Below are 12,712 nucleotides of genomic sequence, written 5' to 3' on the forward strand. Positions count from 1 at the left end.
GTCAACTATTCAAAGAACTTTAATACAATTACATTCTAAATTATTTTTTGAATTATTGATATAAAATGCATGATATGTCATATTTCTTGTCAAATATTTCAATTTAATATTCATAAAAATAAGAATTTCTTCCTTTTTCCATTCAGTTTTTGAAAGCAGCACAGTACAATTGTTGAAATAACACCAAACATTTTAAATTCAAGCCTTTTCAAGGACATATGCTTGTTTTTAACTACTTTCCAGGCCGTGAATTCACATGTCGGCATTTAAGGTACTTTCAAGAAGCATGTGGACCCTTTAAAAATTTAATGTATCAAGTAGATTGACCATAGCAGTTGTTTTGAGCGCTAAAAAAGACAGAATTGAAATTGTCACTTCATATTTATATTTGAAGCTTCGATTGAGATTTTACAATTAAGCTTGCCATGCCTGTTGTCTTATTATATAAAGTCAAAGCCCTAAAAGTAAGATCTTTTCTTTTAATATAGCCTATAATTGTGTATGAGTTACAGACTGTGTGGAGCACACTCACAATTGCACATTTTTTGCTTATAAGGCGTCTGGTGCATACGGACAGGAAAAGAAATGAACTACTAGTCATGAGTACACTTTTTTTATTAGTATACCATCTGAGTATTTTAAGTGGACTTAATTTTGTTGGAAGTTTTAGTGTTTTTCTACTACAAAATGGAGTGAAACAGTGGATAAGAGTGCGATTTGGGACACACCTAATTAATGAGCTACTTTTTCATGTACAATCTGGCTCCTGAAGCAAAACCAGTTTGAAACTATTACTATGAGGGAGGCCGCATAACTCCAGCAAAACTTAAATCTGCTGTATGTTTATGAAAAATTAGATGTTGGATGTTAGCAAATTCTTCTTAATGCCGATTTTACAGATTGTAACACTTGTAAATGTGGTTTACCTGCTCCAATGACTTCTTCTATCTTCACACATGAGATGTCAATCTCTCGGGCAAACTCATGAACTGCCTCGTTCGGATCCTCGTAGGTGAAAGGGTCAATGTAAACTTTTACACCAGGCGATACTAAAACAAAGAAGTCAAGAGATGTGTTTTCCCCCAGCTTTTTTAAAACAGAAAACTACGTTGTTAAATGTTTTACGAATAAAACACCTCATGTACTGATAACAAAATAAATCAAATATCTAAGTATAAAACATTAAATAAAAAAAAAACAATGGTACTTGAATTATATTTTTATTCAAAATGAACAAAAACAAAATAATTTTAACAAAGGTTTTTCTGAAGAAGTGTTAATATTGTCTTAATGAATACATACACTCACCGGCCACTTTATTAGGTACACCTGTCCAACTGCTCATAAAAACAAATTTCTAATCAGCCAATCACATGGCAGAAAGTCAATGCATTTAGCTATATAGACATGGTCAAGATGATTTGCAGCAGTTCAAACCGAGCATCAGAATGGGGAAGAAAGGTAAATTAAGCGATTTTAAACGTAACATGGTTCTTGGTGCCAGACTGGCTGGTCTGAGTATTTCAGAAACTGCTGAACTACTGGGCACAACCATCTCTAGGGTTTACAGAGAATTGTCCAAAAAAGGCACAAACGCGTTGTTGATGCCAGTGGTCAAAGGAGAATGGCCAGACTGATTTGAGGTGATAAAAAGGCAACAGTAACTCAAATAACCACTCATTACAACTGAGGCATGCAGAAGAGCATCTCTGAACGCACAACATGCGGAACCTTGAAGCGGATGGGTTACAGCAGCAGAAGACCACACCGGGTGCCACTCCTGTCAGCTAAAAACAGGGAACTGAGGCTACAATTCACACAGGCTCACCAAGATTGGACAATAGAAGCTTGAAAAATGTTGCCTGGTCTGATGAGTCTTGATTTCTGCTTTGACATTCAGATGGTGGGGTCAAAATTTGGCGTCAACAACATGAGAGCATAGATCCATCCCATCTTGTATTAACAGTTCAGGCTGGTGGTGGTGGTGTAATGGGGTGTGGGATTTTTTTTGGCACATTTTGGGCCCATTAGTAGTAATAAAGGATCGTGTCAACGCCACAGCCTACCTGAGTATTGTTGCTGACCATGTCCATCCCTTTATGATCACAGTGTATTCATCTTCTGATGGCTACTTTCAGCAGGATAACGTGCCATTTCATAAAGCACAAATCACCTCAGACTGGTTTCTTGAACATGACAATAAGTTCACTATACACAAATGGCCTACATAGTCACCAGATATCAATCCAATATAGCACCTTTGGGATGTGGTGGAGCGGGAGATTCACATCATGGATGTGCAGCCGACAAATCTGCAGCAACTGTGTGATGCTATCATGTCAATATAGACCAAAATCTGTAGGGAAAATTTTAGGGCAGTTCTGAAGGCAAAATGGTGTCCAACGCGGTACTAGTAAGGTGTACCTAACAAAGTAGCCAGTAAGTGTATATAGTTTTTAAACTTCTTAAACTATATATTTTTACCCATTTTCATGTGTAAAATATAATTTTTTTTTCAATTTATATACTTGTTTCATTATTCTTGCATATTTACATTTAATAAACTAAACATTTAGCGTTTTTACATAAGCATTTTGCATTCTTTAACTATTTACTACATAGAATATATGCTTGAAGTCAGAATTATTAGCCCCCTGAATTATTAGCGCCCCTGTTTATTTTTTCCCCCTATTTCTGTTTAACGGAGAGAAGATTTCTTCAACACATTTCTAAACATAATAGTTTTATTAACTCATCTCTAATAACTGATTTATTTTATCCTTGCCATGATGACAGTAAATAATATTTTACCAGACATTTTTTAAGACACTTCTATACAGCTTAAAGTGACATTTTACAGGCTTAACTAGTTTAATTAGGTTAACTAGGTAGGTTAGGGTAATTAGGCAAGTTATTGTATAATGATTGTTTGTTCTGTAGACTATCGAAAAAAAAAATAGCTTAAAGGGGCTAATGATTTTGTCCTTAAAATGACTTTTAAAAATTTTAAAACTGCTTTTATCATAGCAGAAATAAAACAAATAAGACTTTCTCCAGAACAAAAAATATTATCAGACATACTGTGAAAATTTCCTTGATCTGTTAAACATCATTTGGGAAATATTTAAAAAAGAAAAAAAAATCAAAGGGGGCTAATAATTTTGACTTCAACTGAACATAGCGAGTAGATTTAATATAGATTAATACTATATCTATCCACCAATTTAGTTTCTTACAAATACAGTATGTTTCATCATATTCACAAGCTTTCTCTCTCTCAACAGCAACAAATATGTATAGCAAGAAAGATTTCTGGCAAGCAGTGTGTGCAGAAGATGAACTCACCGTACTGCTGTAGTTTTTCAGTGTACTCCAGCTCTGATCCAGTACGCTGCCGTCTGTAACCAGATTATACACACACTGAGAGTCTGGCTTAAGACTGGATTTACACAATGCAGCCACAGAAAAAAAAAATAAATAAAAAATAGCAACTGGGACACATGTTGAGAAGGGGAACAATTGAGTGCTTCAGATACTTCATATGCTTCAATCATAACTCAAATTGCATCAAAACATTTATTTTATGACAACAGTGCATATTTTTAAACTAGATATTATTCAAGACTCTTCAAGATTAAGCTTTTCAAGGCTTAACTAGGTTAATTAGGCAAGTTGGGTTAATTAGACAAGTCATATAACAGAGGTTTGTCCTGTAGACCAGTGGTTCTCAAAGTGGGGGTCGGGATCCCGCGAGGGGTCACGTGACAATGAAGAGGGGTCGCCTGGTGATTTCCAAAAATCTATTTATTTTTAATAAACCATAAGAATTACCTTATTTTATTCATAACCTACTAAAAAAAGAAAAAATAGTTGTTTATAGTTACTATGTACTACTGTATATAGTTACTTTATAGCTTATAGTTACTAGTTCTATTGGATTGCAACCCCTGGGGTAATTACATTACATTAAAGACTCAGCAATAGCGTCAGATGCAGCAGATTAATTTTATAACACCAGGTTAAACTTTCAAGCCTATTTACAGCACTAACACACATTACAAAAAATTCAACCAAGAATAGACTTGGTCTATTGGTGTGCGCGCCATTGCATGCAAGATTTCTGGATTTATAACCACCTCAGAAGATATTGGGGGTCGCGAGTCACTGGCATTGTTATTTTGGGGGTCGTGGACTGAAAAGTTTGGGAATCCCTGCTGTAGACAATGGGTAAAAAAACATATTGCTTAAGGGGGCTAATAATATTGACCTTAAATGTTAATAAAAAATAAAACTGCTTTTATTCTAGCTAAAATAAAGAATTGTTTCAAGAAGCATGTTGTTCGAGAAGAAAAAATATTATAAGAAATACTGAGAAAAATGTCTTGCTCTGTTTAACATCATTTGCTCTGTTTAAACATTTGACCACAGGAGAGCTAATGTTGCCTTCAACTGTACATATGTACAATCAACATATGTACAACTGCTTCAGTCATCAATTACGTGTCTCAAATTGCATCAAAAGTTCATTTCATCAATCTAAATTGATTCATTTTCGATCAAACCCTTTTGATTTCCCCCCATCTGCGGCTAATTGGTACGTTACATGTAGGTTTCAAAGGCAGGGTCACCAAAACAAGCAGTGCGAAAGATCAACCGTCAAGACTGTCATGTCATCGCCTTTAACCAGGACTGCTCCATTACACGGTTCATATAAGACAAAATATAGGTTCTGCTCCGAAAGCACTAAGTCAATTAACACCAAATGATAGGTTGAATCCTTAGCGGGGAACAAATAACGTACATGCTAATCGGTGCTCGGTTCACGCTTGTATCAAGTGTCTGAGGACAGCGAACGATGTATTTAAATCTCCGCTTTCTCATTAAGATCTCTTTGTTTCGCTAACTCTGCATAAGTAGCGTGTTTGAAAGGAAAAACGGGAGCAAAGGGGCCTATTGGAATTCGCCATCTGTGGGATTCCTTTTGTCTCTTGACCTGCGCTAACAATGACGCCTGCTGCTAATTAGCATCTCATCTCCAATTTAAATGTCAGAAGGAGAAGAATGACGCGCACACACACACACAAAGAACACATTAGGATACTCGCGCAGAGGGCATGAATGAAAGAGAAGAAAGAGCTTGAAGCGAAGAGGAGGAGACGCTTTGGCACAACAAGGCGGTCACAGTCAAGAAGAATGTGTCAAATAGACACAGTGGCAGTCGGCCGTCTCTGGAGTGATTGGCAACATCCCAGTCTTCGCTCGGATCTGGCCGAAGTGAGCATCTTGCGAGAGTCTCATAAATATCCCACGTCAGACGCACTTTGAAGTCTGTTTTCTTTTTGATCCCATTTTGCTGTTGCGCCGCTGAGTTGGTTTGACATTGAGCACTGAGGCATTGAAACGGAAAACAACACAAATAGCCCTCTGCTCAATCAACATCAAATCTGAATGGATCCTGTTTACTTTCTTACCACAAGTCCCTGGTCTAAAGACTCAAGTGACATTAGCCAAATATCCAGGACATTTTGTGATCGCAAATCAAAAGCATGTCTGTTTTCTAAATGCAGAGTACAAATGTTTAAATCAAGCAACTTTCTAAATCTGTTAAACCAAGTTCTATAAGAATATATTGCGGAATCTGCTAGAGTGAATTCTCTGGTCCAGATGGAATTTACATGGTTTTTACAGATCAAGTCAAATTCAAGACCTTTAAGAACGTTATGTATTAAATTTTAGACTTGTACAGGGCGAAAGCGCAAGACGTGTATGGCGTGATTTGTTACTATTTTCAGACCAGCACAGCTGTAATTTTCACGTTTTGCACCATGTTGTTTAAACAGTAAATCTATTTGTGCCACTTTGTGGACTCATGTGTGTGCTGGTCTGAAAAGGAGGTGTGTTAGGGGGCTTTTTTTTAGTTTATTCATGACATTTTGCATTTGTATAATGTTATTATTATTAGCAGTATTATTTATTATATGTATATTTATATTTGTTTTAATAAAAACAAGCTTTGATTTGTCCACCTGTTGGGTTTTAGAGACATATGTATCAGTTTATGGGGCATGAGAATAGGACGTGTGTTTGGTTATAACAAATTTTTTTGACCACACTTCGTTATTATTGTACAAATATTTGTTTTCTGGAAATTAGAACTGAATTTAGAAATAGTTTTGAAACAAATATTTGCGTTTTACACACAAAATCAAATATGTAGGCTAATGATGTCTTCAGTTAAGGGCGTACAACATCGTTTCCCTATCCAAGAAAGTAAAGGAGTAAAGAGTAAAAGTAAAGTAAAGAGAAAGTAAAGAGGCCGAATGGAGGAGGCTTATTCTTTATCCTTACGCTGCAGATGCTCTGTTTAACTGTTTTCTCGCTACTGAAGCATTCAGTTTTTCCACTTACAAAGTCCACGTTGTAAATAGCAATGTAAATAGGGAATGGAAGATAAGATTCTGATTGGTTTGATGCACTTTATGCTCAAAACACTTCCATAACTCATTAATAGAATAAGCACAACCCTGTTAGACCATGCGCCAGGGCGTAAAGCATACTTTTCCATCTTAAAAATAGCAAAAGTGGATTCGCACATGCCCTTAATGCATTTGCACCCTGCGCTTTAGACTTTGCACCTGAATTGTTAAAATAGAGCCCAAGTATTTTTTTCTACTTGCCCCATTAAAATAAAAAAAAGGTTTTCTTTGCCACATATTTTAAATTATGAGTCAATCTGAATCTTTAAACACATTCTGAAGACACAAAATACTAATATATATATATTTTTGGCAAAATGGGTGAATTTTAACCTCCTAGGGCTTAGTGGCCACAGCACATTTTAGCTTTTAAGTGGCTATTTAAAATACTTTAAATGTTTTATATTAAGTTTCAGACATACAGTGTCACACTGCAACTGTTTTATAGCACCTTGTCCCAAACACTATATTTAACTTTCCAAAATGGGCAAAAAATGTTGTTTTTACTCTCTGATAGTCAAAACATGTTAAAAAAAATTATATGTTATATATGCATAAAAAACAGTCATGAAAAAGTGTTTTATGTAAATTTAGACCCTGAGTTTGGGAATAAAGGATAATTTCTATCCTATGAGTCTGAGAGAATAAAATCATCACTTTCTGATAAACGTGTCAAATATCCACATGAAAAAGTGAATTTGCTGCGGTAAGAGAAGCCAATCTGGGCCTTTTTTCTCATAATAAGTAGATGAAGAAAAAGAGGAAACACTGTTCTGGGAGGTAATGATACCAAAATAATTTGATGATGGACTTTGGTATTTTCCCTGTAGGCACAGGACGTCAAGATATCATCATATTGACGTTGTACCCCAATGTCATGGGGAAGCTGGATGTTGTTTGGAAATAAACGTCAGAACCCAATGTCAATTTCCAACGTCCAACCTAAAATTAACCAATTATTAACATCTGATCATGTTACACCTTGACGTTGTGTGGACATCACCACAATGGTGCCTTTTAGACGTTGGATTTTGATCACTTTCCAACACAATTTAAAATCAATCAAATATCAACATAATTTGGCGTTGTTATTGGACGTCAAAATAACGTTGTCCTTAGACGTTGGCTAGACATTGAATTTTAGTCACCTGATATCATGGCCTATATCTAACCTAATATTAACGTCTCATGATGTTGGGTGCCTGCTGGGGTCTAATGACCAAAACAACAATTTCTATGTGGTTGGTCTGTTGATTTGTCTATTAATGTCACCTCATCGTGCCTAATGCCTAGTTCAGACTGCATGATTTTAGCTCCGATTTAGACTCGCCGATAGGCTTTGAGAAATCGCCAACAAAATCCATGAAATCACAGGCAAATCGGTGCTCGTGCACGTGAGTGACAATCACACAGTATGAACTATGAAAGACGCGATCTGAGAGAATCACTGATGAGTCGCCGATGCCTGTGAGATATTTGGCGTGCTAAATATCTGGAGCTGTCGGCGATTCAAATCATGCCGTGTGAAATGAGTTTTGACTGAAAATAATATCGGCGATCGCCTACAGCCAATAAGAGAGCAGCATTCACTTGTGTGTGTGTACCTGCTGGCCAGCGGGAGGTTGGGGGAAAAGTTAAAAGCGCTCATTTACGGTTTATTTGGACCCAAGAAATGGAGGAAAAACTAGTGGAGGTTTGACAGGAGCACCCATGTCTGTATGATGTTTTATACAGAAAGTTAAAAAAGAAAGTTAAGGAGAAATACGTACATTTTCTACCCTATTAAAGGCTTCTTTCTCATTATGTAGTTAATAACAAAAGACATACTGCGTGTTTTTGGCTGTGAGACGTAGTTTGGACAAAGTTGTCGTCGATTCTTCCTATTGTAAAGTCATGCAGTGTGAAACCCCCTGTTGCCGATCCATCTTGCAGTGTAAACAAAGCAGCGACAAAACGCTAGCCCAGATAGTCATGCAGTGTAAAAACATCTCTGACACGACTACTTTGAAAATCCTGCAGTCTGAATCATGCACATCCTGGAATTTATTCACCAAATGTGTTTCCATGATTGTTTATGTGCCTTTTTATTTCTAATCGGATAAGAAGTTGATAAATCTTGGGAGTTTTAGTGCAAATTTTCTAAATGTATGCATAATTTGACATTTCCGTTAAGCATTTTTCATGCGCTAGTCCAAAATCTGCATTAAAAATATGTGGATAGAAACACGGCTATGTATAGATCATCAGAATCTGTGAAAAAGGAGCTGGATTTCATCCACCACAATTGCAGTAAATGTGATTTAACAGTGCATAATTCATCACCACACATATTCAAAATAAAGATGAAAAAGGGTCATTTTGGCTCCACTTAAGCTACATTTTGTCCTCATTAAACCTGTTTTAGTTACAAACAAGTCATGTTAATGAAAGCGAAATGAGTTTGTGTTGATATTTTAAAGAAGGAGGAAGTTTACCCGTTGAATGTTCGTTGATAATTCTTACCTCAGGCAGACAACAGCGATGACTATCATGGCAAGGATGACCACAAATCCTGCTGAAGCAGAGCCCACAATGAGAGGCAGCAGATCCTGTACGGAGCGCTCTGGGTCATCTGTCGAATGAATTTAGAATATTTAGAAAAAAAAAAAGGCAAAACATGCAAGGCTTCGGTTCATATGAGCAGTTTCAGATGTAACTGTTGACACGCTGTAGGAGTATAGAGCTAAAAAAATGAATATGGATGGCAAAGCTCAGATCATATAGACTTGGAAGAATCTGATGTGAAATGACTCACATATATATTGAAATCTTTGACAGATGAAACATTTCTGAAGTGTTTTTCTTAGGAGAGAAATCGGAGAGGCAGGAGATTTACTCTAAGCAGCCTATGAGAAACACCTTCGATATTACTCTTAAAATAATATGGTTGATGGTTTAAATGACTTCTAAAGGGGTCACGAGATACATTTTCACGTTTTTCTTTGTATTTTTTAGCAAAGTATTTTAAACTGTATATTCAAGCTGTAGGCGGCACGGTGGCTCAGTGGTTAGCACTGTTGCCTCACAGCAAAAGGTTGTTGGTTTGAGTCCCGGCTGGGCCAGTTGGCATTTCTCTGTGTTGTCTAAATGTTTTCCCTGCGTTCTCGTGGGTTTCCGGTTTGACCCACAGTCCAAAGACATGTGGTATAGGTGAATTGGATGAACTAAATTAGTCGTAGTGTATGAGTGTGTGTGTGTGAATGTGAGAGTATATGGGTGCTAGTACTGGGTTGCTGCTGGAAGCGCATCCACTGAGTAAAACATATGCTGGAATAGTTGGCGGTTCATTCGGCTGTGGTGACCCCTGATAAATGGCACACTATTAAACATTTAGATTTAGCAAAATAGTTTCTGGCCTTTATACAAAGTTTTATGAAGTAAAACAGCAAATTATAGTGTTCCTGAATAAATACACTGACTTTGTTCTGATAGCTGAGGTGCCTTTTTTGTGTGTCATGCCAATATCAATGTCAGTTGTATTTATATAGCACTATTAAACACGACAAAAGGTTGACCAATGTGCTGCACAATACAAATTACAAAGAGAAAGATGTAAAATTATAGCTAAAACAAATAATTCTCACTGATAAAATGCCAAATCAAAAGTAGATTTAAAAACAGACAGAGATGATTTAGATATAATACAGAGCGGCAGAGCATTCCAAAATCTAGGACTAGCTACTGCAAAAGCTTGGGCACCCTTGTATTTCAGACTCGATTTAGGTATGCCTTATATTCTCTGATTTGATGACCGAAGACACCGACCAGGAGTGCGCTTCCCAAACAACAACATAACTTACAGATGAACTATCATAGTACAGTGCATTGTTTTGGAAAAGAACAATGTAGTGATGAGTGTTTCCCAAATCCATAGTTTTTCGGTCGCAGATCCATCGTTTGAACTACTTTAGTTATAACGTAAAATGTCCATAATGGACAGGGTGGAGTAACAACTTCCTTAGAGAAAACCACCATAATTTTTGCACAAATTTTATTGTTTTTGCACACACACACACATTTAAAAACAATTCTTCATTAATTTTTTTATAAAAAAACATGCACTCTTTTTTCTATATTAATTGAAATATATGTAAACGGCACATATAGAACCTATTTATGTTTCCTTTACAAATATTATTGAGAATATTCCATATTCTATTTTAAATCATAAACAGGTTAACACATACGTTACTCCCATTTATAAATCATATAAATCACTAAAGATTGTAATTTACAGTAGGCTATTTATTAGAAAATGAAAAAAAAATCCTACTTATTATTAATTGTTGTTATTATTGTTGTTATTATTATTATAATTCATTCATTTTCTGTTCAGCTTTGTCCTTTTATTAATCTGGGGTCGCCACAGTGAAATGAACCGCCAATATTATTATTATTATTTTTTTTTTGTTTATTTATTTTTGATTTTATTTTATTTGTTGTAAAAGTCTACTTTTACAATTTGACACAATCAAACCACTGCAGAACTTTTTTAACCAACTGGCCCATGTCAGTAGGATACATTTCCTAATAAAAAACCTTTCATAAATTAAAAGCATTAACGTATGCTATATATTTTAGTTTTCACAAGCTTTGGAGACCTAACATAATTTCCGCTTTGAAATAATAGACTATATCTTTCGTCATGAGCCACGGATGCATTCAGAACGCAATTGTCAATGTGAAGATCGCTAAAACTGAACTGCAAAAGACTTTCAAAGCAAATTACACCTAAGAGAGATGACTTTAATGTTTTTTTTTTTTAATAATTTCAAGTTTAAATGTTAGAATGTTCTAAATGAATAGGGCATAGGGGGGAACCTGAAAAAGAACACAGCCAGGAACTATGCTTCTAATTACAGCTCTAGAAGTGTAGTTGCAAGCGTACAAATTTGCGATGTAGTTTGCGAATGTTCGTTAGAATGATGGATTTGGGCAACGCCAAATCAACTATGTTTGTGATGACAGACCTTGCGACCTTAGTTGGCTAACGATGGTTTTCAGAAATGCACCCCAGGCTAGCGTTCAGTCAACACATCAGGGGTGCAACCGTTGAAGATTTATATGATTTATATATGAGATTAGAATATGTGTTACATTATAGTTAGTGACTTTATATGGAATATTCTCAATAATATTTGTAAAGGAAACATATGCAGGATCTATATGTGTCGTTTACATATATTTCAATTAATAGACGAGTGCATGTTTTTACCAAAACTAATATTGGATATTTTTAAATGTGTGATCGTGTAAAACAATATAATTTGCACAAAAATTATGGGGGTTTTCTCTAAAGAAGTAGTTACTCTATCTTGTTTAGTGCATCATTATGGACATTTTATGTCATAACTAACATAGTTCAAATGATGAATCTGCGACAGAGAAACTACGGTTTTGGGAAGCACTCGTGTGTACAACATTCTTTTTCAAACGATGCATTGTACTATGACAGTTCAGCCATGAGTTATATCGTTGTTTTGGAAACGCACACCAGGCTGATGTTCAGTCAACAGATCTGACAGATAAGAAGGTGCCAAGCCATTCAGTGATTTAAAAACCAAGAGAAGAATTCAAAGTGACAGGCAACCAGTGAAAAGAGTGTAAGACTGGTGTGATGTGGTCATGTTTTTTGGTTCTGGTAAAAAAAAATGGCAGCAGAATATTAAACTAAGTTGTCTGGCTAATCAAAAAATATATAACGAGTTCCACTAATCCAACCTAGAGGTGATAAAATCATGAATAATTTTTTTTCAAAATGCATGGCTTTGGATGGCTTTATGCAACCTAGGCTCATTCTGAAAATGTAGCCCTGTGTACGTTTCTGGAGACCGCAAAATACCTCCCAGGAGGTATGCATTTTTGCAGTTTTTGTTTTTGTGAATCCGCCTAGGCTGCTGTGTGTCCTTTTTCGCATCTCAAATGTCTCTCGCGAGTGCCATTCGCGACCGCGCTGTTCTCTCGTAAACCCATCTGTCACGATTACCAGCAATCGTATTCCATAAGATCGCTGGATTGCATTTACAATAACTATGGACTACAAATCCGCCCTTTCTGGACTACATTTTCATACATGCACTTCGGTCACACTCACACATGCTTCCTCATCTAGACTGATTACTCGCACCACCTGAGGATTGTCAGAGACTGATTGCACACACTATTTAAGCTACACACTCACTCATTCACTTTGCCGA

General features: G+C 36.1%; 1 protein-coding gene across 4 annotated transcripts in view; it reads right to left on the reverse strand.

The window, feature by feature from the left end:
- ephb3a (eph receptor B3a) overlaps positions 1 to 12,712 on the reverse strand; it is a 93,592-nt gene that overhangs the window by 35,318 nt on the left and 45,562 nt on the right. For 3 of the 4 annotated variants that reach the window (XR_015477531.1, XM_087238781.1, NM_131097.2), the window contains 3 exon segments: positions 8,979 to 9,087; positions 3,346 to 3,398; positions 927 to 1,049 (listed from right to left, as the gene is read on the reverse strand). Coding sequence is in view for 2 of the 4 variants with exons in the window: in XM_087238781.1 (XP_087094907.1) it covers positions 927 to 1,049; positions 3,346 to 3,398; positions 8,979 to 9,087 (285 nt within the window). In the remaining 2 variants the exon portion in view is untranslated. 4 annotated transcript variants of the gene reach the window in all.

This window comes from Danio rerio, chromosome 2 (genome assembly GCF_052040795.2).
Source record: "Danio rerio strain M-AB ecotype USA chromosome 2, GRCz13ab, whole genome shotgun sequence".
Lineage (NCBI taxonomy): Eukaryota > Metazoa > Chordata > Actinopteri > Cypriniformes > Danionidae > Danio > Danio rerio.